Source organism: Anoplopoma fimbria, chromosome 16, assembly GCF_027596085.1.
Source record: "Anoplopoma fimbria isolate UVic2021 breed Golden Eagle Sablefish chromosome 16, Afim_UVic_2022, whole genome shotgun sequence".
Taxonomy (NCBI): domain Eukaryota; kingdom Metazoa; phylum Chordata; class Actinopteri; order Perciformes; family Anoplopomatidae; genus Anoplopoma; species Anoplopoma fimbria.
Window position 1 is genome coordinate 2630107 of NC_072464.1, and position 18218 is coordinate 2648324.

Genomic DNA, 18218 nt, shown 5'->3' on the forward strand with positions numbered 1-18218 from the left:
ACCACAACAGCTTGTTTTTTAAATAACACCGTAATCATCCTCTCCCGCTGTAATCAACACTTCCTCATAAAGACACGTTATTTACATAAAATATAAAGTATAAGTCCAGCACATAAATAAAAATAATAATAGGCCTGTAAGAATAACATTAAGAATACAACACAAGGTGAGCAGAGAGCGAGCAGCATGCCCTGAGATGAACACAACAGGAATATATATATATTACTTCAGGCGCCCTGACCCGACAGGACTGGAGTAGTTTTGAATGAAAGGACACTGAATGGCTTTGGCGAGGGACTGAAAGACACAGAGATCCTTTAAATGGACCGGCAAACACACAGAACCCCCTTTTGCTTAGCAGTATCACACGTGTGCTTATGGAGTAAGTGCTAAAGTCGAGCTTCTCTTTTTCCGGCTAAAAGAGGAACCTGCAGCTCGCCGAGGAAATCATTTGAGTAAGTGCGGGTGTGGCATGTGAATGACTGCGTGATTCACTGTTTTTTTTTTCAGCTGGTACAGTTTCTAAGTTCCCCTCTTACTAGAGAAGGATGCCATGGGGATTTGTTGCTGGTGTGAAACCGTTCTGTCAAAGCAGCAGCTTCTTAAATGTAATGTAAAGTAAATGTGGGAGGCTTTCTTCAGAAGGGGACTATGCTAAGTTTGGAGCTATTTAAAATGAGTTTGATCTAAAGCCCTGAGCTAAATCTGAATTATTGCAGACATATAAAACATGTCAGTAATAAGTAATGTGCTTGTGTGTAATTCAGCCCCTCTGCTGCTCGTTTTTAAAGTCAGCTTGGATGTGACATACAGCGATGATGCAGGCAGTAAGAGATAGCGCTATGACATAAAGACAGCAGCGTGTTTTATGAACATTCACTTAAAAAGTGATGGAATGACCCGAACACAAAGCCCAGAATATGAGTCAAAAAGGTTTCCCATGATGCTGTGCAGCTGTCCCTTATTCTCTTCAACATGCAAACGAGGACATTATCACACTTCCTCATTGCAGAGGTGCTCGACGTCACCCATTTCTGCTGAAGCACAAAGTGACCAAGAACACTTCACTTCCGACCTTAAGGCAGAGCGCTATTAACTTGAAAAAGATTGATTTAAAATGCACAAGAGAGGTATTGCATAGATATCCCTAGAAATACTCCACACTAGCCTTCATCAGTACAGGAACAACACAGAGTGCAGCGCTTTGAAACTACCAGAGATTTCAACAATGAAAGGAATTAAATACTTCAGGTTAAACACACTGCATTAATTGAGACATACTGTACAATTTTCACACTCTTTTTAACAGCGATTGATCAGTGACAGATCTAAAAAATTTAGCTGGTTATCTTTGGTCTGAGTGGTCGATCTCGGAATTTTGCAAATTAGTGAAAAACATATACTTTTGAGTGGTGACAGCTGGTTTTCTGGAGGCTTTAAAATAATTTAAAAGCTCACGGGGGAGAAGCGGACACCCACAGCCTCACGCTTCCATTCCTCCAAGAAGTTCAAAAGTCGCCGTCTCCAGCAGCGGGCCTTTCCTCGTCGAAGCGGAACTTTTTTGCATGCGAGTGGGGCAACTCCAGAAAGTTCTCCTTGTCTTCGGGGTCCTCGGGCAGGGCCGCCCACTTGGTGCCGCAGCTCCTCTCGCGGACGGTGCGGGTGGCGGTGGGTTCGGAGCTCAGGCAGAGCTGCCACAGCCAGGGGTGACTCATGCACTCTGCGGCGCTGGGCCGGTCCCTGTGGTCAGAGGACAGCGTTAATCACCTGCAGTCCAACGCTGTAGTTCAAGCAGCCTGTACATTGGGGCTGCAGCTAACAGTTATTGTCTTTATTGATTAAGGGGAAACTTCTGGATTTTTTAACCTTCCCGTGTTTTTGTGTCATGGGGACAACTATTTTAAAAATTGTTGAAGATGCCAGCCGCTAAACAGGCTGTAATGTAATCCCTCTGGGGCAATTCAGTAGATGAATGTCCACCATAAGTGCTTGTTTTTGCCACTGACAGGCTCAGATGGTTACTAAAAGTGTCTGACAACATTATGGAAAGAACCATATAGAGAAATAAAAAATTGTTTTACCTTTTGCTTGATCTAGTCTGTTTGTTATTGTGTGTCTCGCTCAAGGACAAGTCTCGTTCTGAAGTCTAGCCTCCCATCCACATTGTAAAAATCAGCCTATTATTCAGCCATGACATTGAAATTCCCTTAGATAACACTAAATGATGCTTTCTGTCCTCCAACCCAACAAACTCTGCGATACCAGCGCTCCTCTCTCAAACCTTCACTCACGTTTCCACCATTTGTCTTCTGGCAACAAGTCACATGACAATAACAAACAGACTGGGTCAAGCCCAAAGTAAAGAAAAAAAGGGTTTTTTCCGTAATGTTGTCAGACACCTATCATTTCCATTTGAGCAAAAGCACTTTTAGTGGACGTACATTTACGGTGAGGATTTTCCTGGAAGGGTTCCATTGCAGCTGTTTTTCTGCTGTCTGCAGCGTTCTCCCTCAATAGGACCATTTAAAGAAATTGTTGTCTCCAAAGGCACAGAAACGTGGGAAAAAGAATCTTTGGGAATTCCTCACACAGGAGCAGACTCGGTCTAAAATAAACTCTGACGTGACGGTGAGGCTGCCTTATGGAAAAATCCTCTACTCCTTTTGTTTACAGCTCCATGCCAACATTCCATTTGACTTCATTCTAAATAAATGGCTTGACTGTGTTCTATTCTGGGGGAGACTGAGGTGACTTCACACACACACACGCACACACACACAAACAGACAAACTGTCTCTACTCACTCTGGTGTTTTGACCAGCAGCTTGCGGATGAAGTCCACGGCCAGCTCAGACACCCTGGAGAAGGTCTCCTTGCTGTAGTCCACGTTGACCTGGGACACGTTCAGATAGGTCTCCTGCTTGTCGTCCCCGACGAACGGAGACTCGCCCGTCACCAGCATATAGGCTATGACACCCACACTCCTGAGGAACACACACATATGCATGAGGACCACAGTCAAAACATGCACAGGAGCGCCGGAGGGCTGAATACCGGTGGGCACACTGGTGACTGATTTAGAAAAATATTTTTGAAAACAAGGTCATTTACATAATTTTGGCCTCCACAAAAATAAAAACAAAAGTAACTATTAAAATAATTAGCCGAACTGTAAACAGCTATTAGCGTTTGCAGAGTTTCTTTGTGGTTTGTGGCTCTCCATTGCATTAGCTCACCTTTCTTTTCATTTACAAATCACTAGCTTTACTTCCACCCTGAATTTCTGTCCATCCTGGGAGAAGGATCCCTCCTCTGTCGTTCTCCCAGAGGTTTCTTCCTTTTTTCTCCCTGTTAAAGGGGTTTTTAGGGGAGTTTTTCCTGTGCTGATGTGAGGGAAGGACAGAGGATGTCGCATGTGTACAGATTGTAAAGCCCTCTGAGGCAAATTTGTAATTTGTGATTCTGGGCTATACAAAATAAACTGAATTGAATTGAACTAGAGTTTTAGAGTTAAAACGACAGAAATGATGGTCAACGCGACACATTGTCCTTTCCAATCGCCACAACGCCAGTTTTGCAAGAATGGACTCACCATAGGTCAGTCGCTGTTGTGATTGGCTCATAATTCAGGATCTCAGGAGCTGAGTGAAGACATGAAAGAAAAAGTCAGTTGTCAGTCAATCTTACAAGAATCTTGTAATTTTCTGTATCATTTCATAACTTGTGTTGTTTTGTTTTACCACTACTGACGTTCTACATTTCTGTTGTGTCTTTATTACTGTGTTATATTTAGTAAATTAGTTTTTTAAGGGGAAAATGTACGTGTGAGGGCTAGACAAAAAAACAAAGTGTGACAGCAGAGTTGTACTTTAAGACCTCTATCCACAAGTGTAGTGAATTATGCTAAAGCAGTATCCATAAACTACTCATCATCTGTTTAGAGTTTTACCTCTGAGGCATACAAAGGCGTTTCTGTCAGCTTGACACAAGACTGGTCTCGCTCTAGAGGAGTTTATTCCAGACTGTTGCCAACTTAAATGTGGTCATGCTGGTGACGGCAGATCCTGCCTGATGTCTTTTGAGTAATCAAAGCGTGTTTTATGAACATCACCTTACCCACATACTCGGGTGTGCCAAGTATCTCTCTGAGCTCTCCGACCGCGCCCAACCTGCGTGCCAGGCCGAAGTCTACAATCTTTATGTCTCCTGGAGGAGAAAGGCTTGTCAGGAGGATGTTCTGTGGCTGAGAGAAAAACAAAGCGGAAAAACACAGGGTGAACATCATGCAGAGAGCAAAAGTACTGTAAAGATAAGACATACTGTACTTTAAACTCAAAACTTATTACATAACTGAAGTTCTCTTTGAATACTTATTCATTAATGAGAGATATTTACCTTTCTGTAGCATGAGTATTAGTTCAAGTGCTGGACATATATTGACCATGTGACGCTGTGTAAACACTACTATTGTTTAATTATTGCATCATTCCTGAGAGAAGTTGAGAACATACAGTGCGTGCTCGCTTTGTTTACACTGAACACACCAATCTGTTTAGTGTTTTGAAGCTAATCAGAATCTGCTGAATGTTGAAATAACTCATGTTCAATTCCCAGCCCTAGTTGAATTTACATTGGCTTCATTATAGGTGTCTTAAACATGCAGATCCACCTCTAACTTAGGCCAGGTAACAAAACCTTGTGTTAATGTTGCAGCACTGTAAAAATCACTTGTTTTACACTGTGCTTTCCCACTTTGCCCTGTTGCCACCTATAACCCTTACTAACTGTGTCATGAAAATAGGAAATTGGGGTTTTGAATCCATAAACTTGTCCAAAAAATGGAAATACGCAGTCAAGCATATAAGCACGCCACAGCAGTTTGTGGCGAAGCGAGTGAACATGTAAAAATAGACTCCCTCTACTCCAGCTACAATTATTTGTGTGATTTTCAGCATGCATGTGCGTGCAGACCTTCAGGTCCAAGTGCACCAGGTTGCTCTGGTGGAGGTGGTGGACTCCCTCCAGTGTTTGCCTGATCAGACGGGTGATCTGGGCCTCCGGCAGCAGCTCGTCAGACACGCAGTGGTCAAATATCTCTCCGCCTGCCGCACTAGGCAAAGAGAAAACACACTGTGAATACCCATGGGACACACAGAGAGTCTGTTCATTAAACGGTCGTCTACTAAAAAGTCCATGGAGAGTAAAATACCCAGCAGTTTAGTGACATTTAAAGCAGTTTGTATGTAATGCACTTCAACCTGACAGATAACAGAATTCAACAGAATTATACTGTATTGGTGGTTTGCAGGGTGGCCTGGTGGTTTTAGTGGCCAACCCATATTCAGAGAGCTTCTGGTTTTGATCCTACATGTACTGGCAAAGTGCTATTGAGCAAGAAAGCAACCTCCTCCCTGCTCACTCACTGTAAAGCACTGCAGCTAAGAGCATAAGCCTCAAATTGACACAAAGAGTACAAAGTCCACCGGATTTGATTACATTTCAGGTTATTCAAGTTGGGTTTTTTCTGCCTCTTTTTGAGCTGTCCAAGCTGTTTTAAAGTGTCTCCGACAACAAGTATTTGTGTGTGGTTGGAAAATCATAGCGGTTAACTGTGTATTCTTATTTCCAATCTGGCTCATACATCTAGTTTCTGTTTTGATGGTACCCAAGAAGATGTCCATGCAGGTCATCTAGATCTGGAGTTTCAGCTTAAGCTGTACACTAATTTTGCCAACAAGCCAGATAAACCGGTTATGAATAATGAGCATTATATAATAATTAAAAAAAAGGGTGTCTCAGCTCCTTAACACTGGACAAGCAGGACTTTGCCCTTACACAGGCATTTACAGGAACACTCTGCTGTCTGTGCATGTTTGTGGTAGAAACATTTAGCCTGTGTTCAACAGAGTGTTAAATATGTCGTCCAAATATATGTCACTGGTGCTGTTGTGAACTCACTACTCAAGCAGTAGGACGATGTCGTGATCCGTCTCATATGCCGTGTGCAGGTTGACCACTCGGGAGTTGTTGCGGGCTGTCTCCAGGACGGCCATCTCGTGAATGACATCTGCCCGGCAGTCGCGACCTCGCCTCCTCTTCCGCAGGAACTTGGCGGCGAACACTTTCCCTGTGGCCTTCTCTACGCAGCGCTTGACCACAGCAAACTTCCCCCTAGGAAGCAGAAAGTGAGGATGTGGGTGAGAAGCGTCGCTTTTAGTTTAACAAAGACTGGCTTCATTAACAAAGTACAATTTTTTTTTTCTGTGATCCTTAAATAATGCAATCTCAGATTAAATTCTGCCATTAAAGATCTAATATTCTCCAATTATATAAATTACATGGCTTTGATATCTAACGCACTTTAAGGTTGGAATATTTGAAATTTAAGAAAAAGTCCCTTTTCAACATGTATCACAATAAATGTTTAAGCATGAAAAATCTCACATTAGAGTGTATGTTAATTAGAAGAGGTAAATGCAGCCAGAAGGATGGTACTACAAGTATTAACCATATTAAACCACATCTATATTGTCAACCTAGACCACAAAATGTTTCAAAATGTTCACAAAATACTTTCAAAATAAAACACAATACATTACATTAATTACTTTATATTCTGAGGCTTAATGGCATATGGCTATTTGTAAATGATTGCAGCATTGGGACAATGGTGCCATCATTAGATTACATCTGTGTGTTATCTAATCCGGAATGGCTTAGTGTTAAAGCTGCTGCTAAATCTTTATCATTAGGGTAATTGTTCATGTTACTCAAGGCTGCAAAGATAGTGGCTATCTGCTACTAGATATAATTGTCCAAACTAATCATGGCTGATGAACATGAAAAGCAAACAATCCAACAATACAGAATGATCAAAACATCATATGGACGTTCATTACACACAAAATTAATTTGAGTCTGTTGGTTTTCAAAACGGTTTAAAGGGGAAAATTGGGAAAAACTCTCTTTTTAATTTAGCTATCAAACTGTGAAATCGGACTAGATGTGATTGAATAAGCCATTCAGATCTGGCTCACCTTCCTTTTTCACATACAGGCTCATTACAATATACCGCCCACAGCTCCAGAACTACCATGGCAAAGGTGCAACATATGTTTTTTTCTAACAAGCCAATCAGAGCAGACTGGGCCTTGTTCCTGAGGAGGGCTTAAAGATGCAGGCGCTAAAACAGAGTGTTTCAACCTTAGCGTCAACACAGGTATGTTCAGACATCCTGTAAGAGAAAAATAATGTTTTGTTGAACTCTAAAGCATGTTCTAGTCGAAACCCCCAAAATACAAGCTTGAACCTGAAAATGAGCATGATATGCCCCCTTACGGTTTATCTTCTAAGCTATATCTAAACAAGAAGGCCGGAAAAATGATTAACTCTCAAATTGTCCTGAGAACTAGACCCACCTTCCCCTCACTGAAAAAAACAGAAAACATTTAGCTGATATTCAATTCAATCACTGGAAGCACTTCTATACAAGGCCTTGCAATGACCGCGACTAAAGAAAAAAACCAAAAACGATTTAAATCCAAAAATAACTGCATTACAAGAACCAAATAACAATGACTAAGGAGTGGACTACTCCTAAATAGTCCAACAATGGCGCTTAACTATTCTTCTTTGAAGCACTGCCTATCACTGTAATAAATTATATATTTTCATCCAGGTTAGCATTTAATACACCTTATTTTCAAACCTGATAGAACATGATACTCCATGTCATGTTAAAATATCTTTCTGTAGTATCTTGCAGCCACTTATAAACAAAAGCAAGAGTAAATGTTGTCTCCTCATCACAATGAAAGAGCAAATTAATACAACACTTGGTAAGGTGACATGTGATGGGAAGTTGTCATTATTCTTCCCCTTTAACTATACAAGTTATTGAAGGAGCATTCCAGAAATTCAGTATAACATTTCAGCAAATTTGTGGGACTTGAGATATATATATATATATATATAAATAAAGAGACCTAAAGTCCCTATTATGAGTCAAGCTCAAAACAGCAGGAATAATTCCCATGATGCAATTCAGTGGGTCTTTGTTAGACTCTCCTTACCCGTACATGCCCACACCTTTAAAACTATTTCCTCCTGTTAATCACTCTGTAGTCTTTAGGCACTGATGATGTCATCAGGGGTTATTTCTCTTGACAGAGGGCATTGACATCCGTTTAAATTACAGGCTGAATGAGAGTCATCACGAAGGTAAGATAAGGTAAACTTATCTTTAAAATTGATGAATTGCTCTAATTAACAGGCTAGCAGGGGAGAGAACAACATTTAAAAAAAAAAAGTGACACAGCCACCACATACCATTGGCTAGTAAAGTTTTTTTCTGGCTCACATCTTAACTCACAAACAAATAGAAACATCAACATTTACTTCTAGCTGTGTTTATGGTGCTATGCTTACCAGCTAGCTGCTAACTTTGTCTGCGATTTAATGTTGGGCAAGTAACAGACTTGTTGTTACTGATGACAATAAATACAACTGCAAGTTGCAGTCTGATAAAGAAAGAGGTAAAGACAGTGAGACAGATATCGTCCACTGTTAAAAGTCACAGTTCAATTTAAGACTATGTTGCACCAAAGCTTCAAATAACTACACATGCCTTAAAAGGTCAAAAGTAGAACCAGAAATTGCCCTCATCATGTTCTTCAAAGTATTGCACCTTAGAACTTCCTGTTTTGACAACTCGCACAGAAGTGGCCTGTGCCATTTCTTCTTTCTAAAGATCTGGTTTGCATATGTGTGCGTTTCCTTCCTCCTATTTGGAAATCAGAATTATACAGTACATGCTGCGTGACACATTACTTCAAACACACCTCAGAGATCCTAGGATGTATGATCATCAACCGTCAGCTGTTGCCATGGTGGCTCACACACACAAACACATGACAAAGGTCTACTGTGGCACGAGGCAGTCAGGTCCTGGCACTGTGAGGCTCGTGTAGTTACAGTGGTGAGAGCTTACAGTACAGAGTCCAAGTGCAGTTAAAAGTATGAACTATTTGTGTTTGCAAATACAGAAATGAATAAATGCAGACTGGTTAGATAAAAGCACAGGTTAGTCTTTGCCAAAAAAAGCTGTCTCATGTTTAATGTTGTCTAAATCTGTGGTGGCAATGTAACAACTTACTGACCCCGTTTAGTCTATATACTCATACTCAATAACAAAGAACACTATGTAACAATACAATGTATGGTACTGGCACTATGGATACACAAGTATCGAGATTACTTCATTGATGTATTAACTACTGTAACCTCTGGGTTGAATATGATGGAAATGTACGACACATTCTCGGTCCCTACTTTCTATTGCAGGCTTCCTTTATCATTGTCAGTCAATAGTTGCCAAACATTAACGTGTTATACTTTTGTAAACTGTGGTCTATGCTGTGGTTATGAGCAATCATAACAGTCCATTTCGTAATCTTGCCCGTCTGGTTAGACGTGTCATGTTCATACCAGTTGGACTTCATATTAACAAACCGCACTCATTTTAAATGAAAATTGTACAATTGATATATATCCCGGTGTAAAGCTGCACATCGTCTCTGCAGACAGCATTCTGCCCGGAGATATATTATATGAAATTATGATTTCAGATCCAGAAATGCAATTATTCTAACATGGAGGGGTTATTGTTTTTGTGTATTTGCATATATGTATATTTGTATGTATGCAGGCTACGCTATGTACTGTATGTGTCTCCTAGGTTTTTTAGAAACTCTTGTGACAGTTCTGATGTGAGTGAGAGGGAGACTTGTGTTTTTAGCATTATTTATATGAAAAAGGGGCGGCTGTGGCGTAGTGGAGAGCAAGGTAGTTCTCCAATCAGAGGATCGGTGGTTCGATACCCGGCTTTGGCAGTCGATGTGTCCTTGGGCAAGACACTTAACCCCAAGTTGCTCCTGAAGGCTTGCCATCGGTGTGGACTGGATGATGAATGTTAGTTAGAGTCTGATGGTGGCACCTTGCATGGTAGCCTGTCATCAGTGTGTGAATGGGTGAATGATATGTAATATACTACTGACTGTAAGTCGCTTTGGATAAAAGCGTCTGCTAAATGACTGTAATGTAATGTAATGTAATGAAAAAAGGACTTGCTGCCACATGTCAAAAGTAGGAAATCAAGCACAGCTCACAATATGCTGTGTTGTTACCTTAAGAGTTTTTGTCCCGGGACAACAGTCATTATAGGTGTCTTAAACATGCAGATCCACCTCTAACTTAGGCCAGGTAACAAAACCTTGTGTTAATGTTGCAGCACTGTAAAAATCACTTGTTTTACACTGTGCTTTCCCACTTTGCCCTGTTGCCACCTATAACCCTTACTAACTGTGTCATGAAAATAGGAAATTGGGGTTTTGAATCCATAAACATAAAAGCAGTCAAGCATATAAGCACGCCACAGCAGTGGGACTCACCTCCCCAGCTCTCCGGTGAAGTCGTACACACTTTCCATCGGCTCCGTGCTGATCGGTGTCTGGATCTCCCCGAGCAGCCCGGCGGCGAGTCCGCTGCGACTGTCCAGCCGCCTCCGAGACATCGTCCTGTCCTGTAGCTGTAGGGTCTCAGTCCTGCTGGAGACTAGAGTATACTGACGGACGTGGACCAGACTAACCCAGGTGCGAGTCTAACGTGAACACGGCCAGCCTGGCGTGACGTACATGTCACTGTTAGCTAAGCCGGTGACCGTGCTACAGTTCAACGTTGACTCCGGTTAGCTCAACTGTTGCTAACTAAGTTAGCTCGACGGTCAATGTCGCGGGTTCAGAAGTGAGTTAAACCAATGTACCCGGTTTAAACAGGAGAGGAGCGGCTAGTGTTTCACCTGTGTACCTACGGTTATCCAAACTACCGCTGCGGGCGACTACTAGGTAGCTTAGTAAGTTTATCTAGATTGTTTTCGATCATTTTTCTTTCTACATCCTTCTGTTTGACACTTTCTCGACACGTCACGGCTTTGCGCATGCGCAGTATTGTTGTGTTTGAAAAAAGGGAGGTCGATTTTTTGAATACAGTTGGTTGAGCTGTGTAAACTGTGATCATTTACTCTCTCACTATGTGTAACAGAGAATGAAGACGGCTAACATGTGGCAGTTTATTTAGGACAACAGGATTGTACAAAATAAATAAGTAAAAATATTCATGGAAGGTCAGAAATACCATTATAATTTTAAAATAAGTCAAATATTTGACTGTGTAATTCATAAATATGACTGAATAAATCAAAAGTTCGACTCATTATTTTATTTGTTGCTTTTTTTAATCTCACAATTCAGACTTAATATTTTACTTTTGACGTATCTAATCATTTTCCAAATTTTGTTTTTCATATTATTTTTCAGTAGAAAGCCCAACTTACTTGCTAATAATTTAAACTTATCATGAGTGTTTAAAAAAAAAAAAAAAAAAGTTTTTCTTTTCCTGTCAAAAATGAGCTTCCACATAAATCTGTCAACTGTGCATGTGAATTTATTAACACCTGGCAAAGCATCTGCAGGGCACTGGAAGCCTCGTCTCTAACCCATAGAGACTCCAATACTATTGTATGAGGTATGTATAGGGATAGTTTTATCATTTGATATTTTTTCCTATATATTTGTCCCCAAATTGTCTTTAAAAAATGTATACTTAATTATGTTTAGCACTTTTATCATGTATTATAAAGATAATACATATAGTCATTTTACTCATTCAATTGGTACAAAACTCTTGTAAAAGATAAATAAGAGTCATGTATCATTAATCAAAATTTTCCATTTGTTCTCTTTTATTACAATCACTGGGGTGAAATGGAGACACACGTACAGGAGCTTTGCATAGAGTGGAAATTCTGAAAACCGGAGACGTGTCCTGTCAGAAATGTACTAAGAGAGACAAGAGGTGCAACTGCCTTTCATTTGGATGTGAAGTAAGTGATCCATCTTACCAGTCTTCTGCAGCAGAAAAGCCTCAGTATGGAAAACGTCAAACGGACCCAGGTGAATGTACATCCTATCACGTGAAGCGTTGTTGCCCATGCCACAAATCTGATGAGGTGATGGTCTGTAAGGATTTGGCAGGAGCCAGAAGTGGGATGTGTTTTGTTAGACAGAGATAGAGAGCAGGCCTAATGGTTGACTTTGCAAGCCCCAAACCTTTGGTACATTCGGTGCAAAATATATATTTATACACACAACAGGACGGACATACATTTACATTTATATACAAAGGGACAAACAGGACCGCACACATGGTACACGAACATGTGCTCTCACGTTTCACAAAATTAAAACAGCCCTATTGATTCATCACCGATTCATGAGTGATGAACCATGACCTCCGACCTATTACTAAGATAGGCAGACACGCACATGTGAAAGTAACAACACTTCTTTTGAAACATGCTGCCGAGACACTCGCCGTTACACTGTCATAGAGAAACAACAAACTATTGCATTCACGCGTCATTCCCCGGAGCTAAAACTAAGTGACTGGAGCACCTATATTTCCCACACCTTGTTCCCATGAGCTTGGAGCTCAAGGTATGACAGTGCCAGGTGAGCATAAGGCCGCATGCCTCGAGTGAGCGCCACGACCAAAGTGACACAACTTAACCGGCTCCCTCGCCCCCTTTTTCTGAATGGATAGCAATATCCTCATGCAAAAAAAGCTAGTAAGGACAGTGTGTTGCACTATTTCAGCATGCAATATCGAGCTATAACACAACGCCATCTAGGGGTTTCTGCCCTCGGCATGGCTCACAGAGCTGACCGGGAAGATCCCGCATGCAGTATTGGACTGGGTACGAGGGGTTGGTGGAGGTGGTGGTGGGGGGGCCGGGGCATGACAAGTCTGCCTCCGCAACTGGCATCCTATGTGGGGCCCTCTGGCTCTATTCCAGCCCCCCGTCCCCTGGTGTGGCTCCAACAGGACTCTGTACAGTAGGTGTAATCTTGCATGCACCCCATAGAAAACGAGTATGAGTATTTGTGTGCATGTTAGAAATTGTGTGTGAGACTGAAAGAAAGGTTTCCTCGGGGGGTTGGGGTTGGGGACGTGCACTTGAGAGTTAGAGAAATTTAATCACATGCTTATAAGACAAAACTATTGCCTGGCATGGACTTGAATGCCAAAAGTTCTGAAGTATAATATATCAACACAGCCTTGAAGGCTGGTGCTTGTTCCCCGACGACATCATCATCACACCTGGTCGGGTCATTTGGAAAGGAGGAAGCCACTGGTTCTTCGCTCTGAAGGTGCCATAGCAACGACAGCACACTTTACCGCCCCCTTGTGTTGATATCTGCTTTAGGAATTCAAAACCAGGGCTCCTTCAAGTTTAGCCATCTTTGATTTGCGAGACACATGGATCTGGTCTTTTTCTTCTTCTTTTTTTTTTTTTACAAGGAAATAAAATAGCTTTCCTTATGTGATTTCACTTTATGGTCAGGAAAACCCAACAGGCACTAAAAAAGGTCCCACCACTGCATCCTGACCAGGTTCCTGGGCACCCGGCTAGTGTCTTTCAGCTAAGAAGGCCTAATCCGGTGCCAACATCAGAGTGACGTCATCCTCCTTCCTCAAGCAACCGTGTCCCCTTAGATTTCCTTTCCCTCCTTTGTCTTTCGAGAAACCTTCCTCAGGGGGCCGAGCTGAGTTGCTAGAGGTTCATACATTCTGTCACTTGTTTGGTACATTCATCACTTTCATAGGGTGGGTGGGGGGGAGAATCACATCCGTGAGACGGACCTTATGTGTCATACTTATGAGCGGCCGTCATCTGTCTGTTAGATGACGACTGTGTGGAACAGTTTGACAGACAGGAACCGTGCACTTCTATCTGACTGGAGTGTGTCAGTATATGTATCTCTGTGAGCGAGTGCGCTCGTTACACTGTAAGAAAGTGCACCTGCAGCATCGCGGCTAATGCTGTATACTGTATGCACTATTTGTGTGTGTGTGTGTGTGTGTGGTACTGGATACCTTGGTGAGTATATGCAGAAACAGGGCCGCATGTCTCAGGTGTTCCTTCCGTGCCCATGTCAGACCTCTGATGAGGGGGTAGTTGGGGGTAGAAGTTCTGACCAGAACCTGCAGTCATTATCACAATGGAACACTATCCTTGTGTCACTGATGATGTGAATCGTTGTGAAAAACAAGTGTATTTTCAGTCTACATACACATCTGTGTGTGTTTATCTGCGTGCCTGTGTGTGTGTGTGTATTTGTGCACTCCAGTGTGTCCCCTTCTCTCAGACAGACAAGGAGGACCAGCCAACATCCAGTTCTAAGTCTAAAATGTCACATCTTTCTATTCTGATAAAAAAAAAAATCTTGGGGGAAACACTGGTTTGCACCATCAATAAAAACAAAATGTCCCATGTTGTGTGTGTGTTTTGTGCAAAGGTGATTACTGCGTGTGTATATTAAAGTTCATAACGTTGCAGCCCCGGTGCAGAAAGGACACAGTTTTGAGGTCCAGAGAGGGAGAAGGGAGCTTAGTGGTTTTTTTGAGCAGCTGTCTCTGAGGCGCAGGTTGGAGGAGGAGAAGGAGGAGGAAGAGGAGCAAGATGAGGGGAAGTGCTAGAAATCCAGTAAACAAGGCCATTAACTGAAGAGATAAAGCACACATGTGGCTCAATGAACAAAGGTTACCATAAAAACAACAAATTGTACTGTAGCGTTTTAAACCAGTGTCCGATTCTCCGCCTCTTCTCCAGAAGGGGTTCACTTGACCGACTTCTAAAAGATATGTGAGAGAAAGAGAGAGAGAGAGAGAGAGAGGCGGAGAATCGGAACAGAGCCTGAGAGCGGCTGAGTGACGAAAAGCCAGTCGACAAAACAAAAAAATTCAGCAGAGTTGTCCACGTAGGGGGGTTAGTTGCCATTTGAGGATATTAGTTTTAGTTTCCATGTCTCTTCTCAGTGAGAAAGGTGGATTTCCAGATGGTTCTCTCTCCCAAGTTAAACCGGGCTGTGAGCTGATTTGAGGTTACTCCAAACCGAACGTACTCGTTTCCTCTACAGCGGTGACCAGCTTCTCATAGAGCATAGAGAAGGAGGGGTAAGGTGGGAGGTCCAGACGATTAAAGCAAGTGTGAGCCCTATGGAGACACACACACACACACACACACACACACACACACACACACACACACACACACACACACACACACACACACACACACACACACACACACACACACACACAAAAAGATGATCAGATGGATGTATAATATATTATGAATAAATATAAAAAACATATATATATTTTACAATATAAAGTGCATAACTGTACAAATTGTAAACGTCCTATAATATTTTTTAAATGAACACGCCTATACAAAATAGTATTATAGCAAATTATCCACAAATAGAAATCTGAATGTATGGCATTTGTTAGACAAGCTATAAGGCTTAATATGCTTTTTCCCTGTTAAATAAAGAAATAAATTAAAAAGATCTATAGTCAAAGTAAAAATGGTTCAAATAGATCACCTGTACCTTTAAGCCAGCAGGGCTCTACTACATACTGTTCGCTTCTGGTTTGAAAAGGGACCGTAAACAAATTATTGCAATGAGGAGGGGGTAAATCTGTGCCAAGTCCTGCATTTTGCCGAAGAGAGATTGGGCCTTTATCTTTTTTTCTCAACCCATATTTATATTTTATATTAGCCTCCCCTTGCAGGAATAAAATAGAAAGATTTTTACAATAGTCATCAATGGCCTTTTACGGAAGTGAATAGAAATTGCCAAGTCTGGAAATTACGCCGACTGAATTTTGAACCAGAACAAGGTGTTAGCTCCAGATTCAAAATAATAGAAAAAAAAAAAGAGAAAATATAACAGACAATGCCTTTAATGTAGAAGATTGGACGTCTGAATTGTATCAGGCTTTATACAATATGTACTGATAAAGGAAAGGTGGGAACACTGGTAGAGAGAACGTTGAATCAGTGTGCTTCAGTGTGTTTCTTAAAATTGACATATTGGTCAGACTACTTGGTTGTTTCAATCCATTTTCATCTGCTAATTCAGGGTCACGCAGGGCAGCAAGCTAAGCAAAGTATACAAAGCATCAATCTCCCCAGCAACGCTTTCAAAGCTCTTCCTCAGAGAAAGGATTGTTGTGCACATTGCAAAACACACCTTTACAACTTATTGTGCACACTGAGGCCAACTTTCGTAACTGTTTTAATCTTGTGTAATAATCAATATTTAAATCAGCAGGGTAAAGCTGATGTAAAATACTAATGTGGATTGAAGAAAAAAAAAGTAAGAGGCCTGACCTCCCTTCAGAAAAATGAAAAAAAGAAAACAGCACCCTCCACCTTTTGCAAAGTGAATCATTTTCTGTGCAGTGCCTAAAGGCTACACAGACATCCCATTAAAAACATCGTACCTCGGTAAGGAGGTGATTTTCCCCCACTTCTCCACACAGAATCTGCGGGGCCCATTACTGCCCCGTAGAGAGGCGAATCCCTCGTAGGGAATGCTGGAGGTGCCTGTCACAAACTAGAGAGAAGAAGACAACACTACTCACACAAAGTATGAAAGCAGCTTCTTAAAACATTGTTTATAGTATGACTGTATCTATGGCTGTATCACTCAAAATGTATGTAACTTTTTTGTTTTATTCTATATATTTAACTGAGAATTGAACTGAGGCTTCAATGAAAACAGAAAATTGCATGTTGTATAATCAAGTTACATATAAACAAGATGAAAGTAACATCCCCCTTCAGTTCAAAGCTAAACCCCCATCATATGCTGGTACATCAGTGATGTGTGGTCTACACTACTCTGCAGAGTCTACAGGGTCCCCCCGCCTCCACACGGGGGCAGCCTGGTGCATGCGGTCACCACCGTGCAGTACCTGCAGCAGTCTCAGCCTCTGCTCATTGTTGAACCTCTCCACAGCTGCCCAGAACCAGCGGATCACTATGTGGTTGTCATGGTAACCTGGGGAGATAGAGGATGATGGCGCATGAGTCAGATGAATAACAAATAAGGCTTCCTCTCCCCTGTTCCTCACTCCCCCTGTTCCTCCTTTCATCTGACCACTTCTCCTCTGTGACTTTTGAACGGGCTCCGCTGTTTAATGTTTAATGGCCGAAGCTGTTTGGTCCGTCTCAGTCGATTCCTCTATTAAAAGAGCCTCACACTGAGTCATGGCCGACTGTCGGTTTGAGCTCTCTTGTCTCCCTGCTACTGGCGGCTTCTCAACTGTATTGGCCAGACCCTTAAAAAGCCTTTTAATGGGATCTCTTGTAAATGGTTGGACACTGGACACTGCTTGTGCTGTACACAATATGTATTACAATAATTAAATAGCAATAACTTCACCAAACATCCAAGTGCTCATTATGCAATACATTACAGTTAATATCAACAACCTAATACAGTTGTTGAATAGGTAATGGAAACATTTCTCAAACTCAAGAATCATTGTTCATTTTATAGTAAGTAGCCAATACAATAACAACAATAAGAACAGAGATTAAAAAATACAGATATCTTTTTAGATGAACAGAAGATAGATTTGAAATCAATATTAAAATCAAATTTGAGCCCTTTGTGAAACTTAACTGAGAATAAACTACATTTATGCTACATTAATTACTACATGTTGTAGATATATTGCAGTAAGTGTCTCCTCATGAACACTGGAGTATTATTGTCTCCTGTATGGTTATGAAAATTGCAAATTTCCCCGCTGCGGGACTAATAAAGGATTATCTCAATTTATCTTATAGTAGTATAAGGAAAACCCTAGCATTCCTTGTCATGAATCACAGGAAACAGAAAAAAGCAGTTTTGCAGAATATCCTTGTGGCCGAGGTTCAGGGGTTCGAATTGCAAGGGGGATTGGGGGGGTCTGATCCCCATAATTAAGACTTGGACACCCCCAAAAGAGGTCAAAACAACAGGTCGGGGGTGTTTTAAAGCATAAACACATCCTTCTACCTCTAATCATACTTAAATATAAGAATATATTTCCCATTTTCATTTGTGAAAAAATATTTTAATATGATGTTAGACACCCCTAAAGTGGGCCAAACCATTTGAAGTTAGTGCAGCGTCTCATCCGCATGCCTCACTCCGGCCTCATTAAAGTCTATGCTCACGTGCATCATGCAAACCAATGGAGACGCTGTAGGTTAATGTAGGTAACTGGCTATCTAGCTGGTTTCATACAATCTAATTGAT

At 41.4% G+C, this 18218-nt stretch overlaps 2 protein-coding genes across 2 annotated transcripts in view; both read right to left on the minus strand.

Moving 5' to 3' along the window:
* Nucleotides 1–6: 6 nt before the first annotated feature.
* Nucleotides 7–10987, minus strand: stk17b (serine/threonine kinase 17b (apoptosis-inducing)). The gene is made up of 7 exons (XM_054615114.1): nt 10449–10987; nt 5959–6171; nt 4972–5110; nt 4117–4243; nt 3593–3641; nt 2805–2984; nt 7–1740 (listed from the first exon to the last, which is right to left on the minus strand). Exons 1-7 carry the CDS (start codon nt 10568–10570, stop codon nt 1509–1511), a joined length of 1062 nt encoding a protein of 353 aa, XP_054471089.1. The 5' UTR covers nt 10571–10987; the 3' UTR covers nt 7–1508.
* An 808-nt stretch (nt 10988–11795) lies between these two features.
* hecw2a (HECT, C2 and WW domain containing E3 ubiquitin protein ligase 2a) overlaps nt 11796–18218 on the minus strand; it is a 33108-nt gene continuing 26685 nt past the window's right edge. The window contains exons 28-31 of the mRNA XM_054615737.1: nt 16885–16970; nt 16411–16523; nt 13993–15112; nt 11796–12072 (exon numbers count right to left, since the gene is read on the minus strand). Of these exons, the coding sequence (XP_054471712.1) occupies nt 15001–15112; nt 16411–16523; nt 16885–16970 (311 nt within the window). The 3' untranslated portion in view covers nt 11796–12072; nt 13993–15000. The remainder of the gene's footprint in view (nt 12073–13992; nt 15113–16410; nt 16524–16884; nt 16971–18218) is intronic.

Excerpts from the sequence above, each read along its gene's own strand:
- stk17b (XM_054615114.1), bottom strand. The coding sequence starts at position 10,570 with ATGTCTCGGAGGCGGCTGGACAGTCGCAGCGGACTCGCCGCCGGGCTG. Across the intron at positions 6,172-10,448 it reads TTCACCGGAGAGCTGGGGAG|GGGGAAGTTTGCTGTGGTCA; the intron begins GTGAGTCCCACT and ends TCTGCTTCCTAG. Across the intron at positions 4,244-4,971 it reads TGGTGCACTTGGACCTGAAG|CCACAGAACATCCTCCTGAC; the intron begins GTCTGCACGCAC and ends TTTTTCTCTCAG.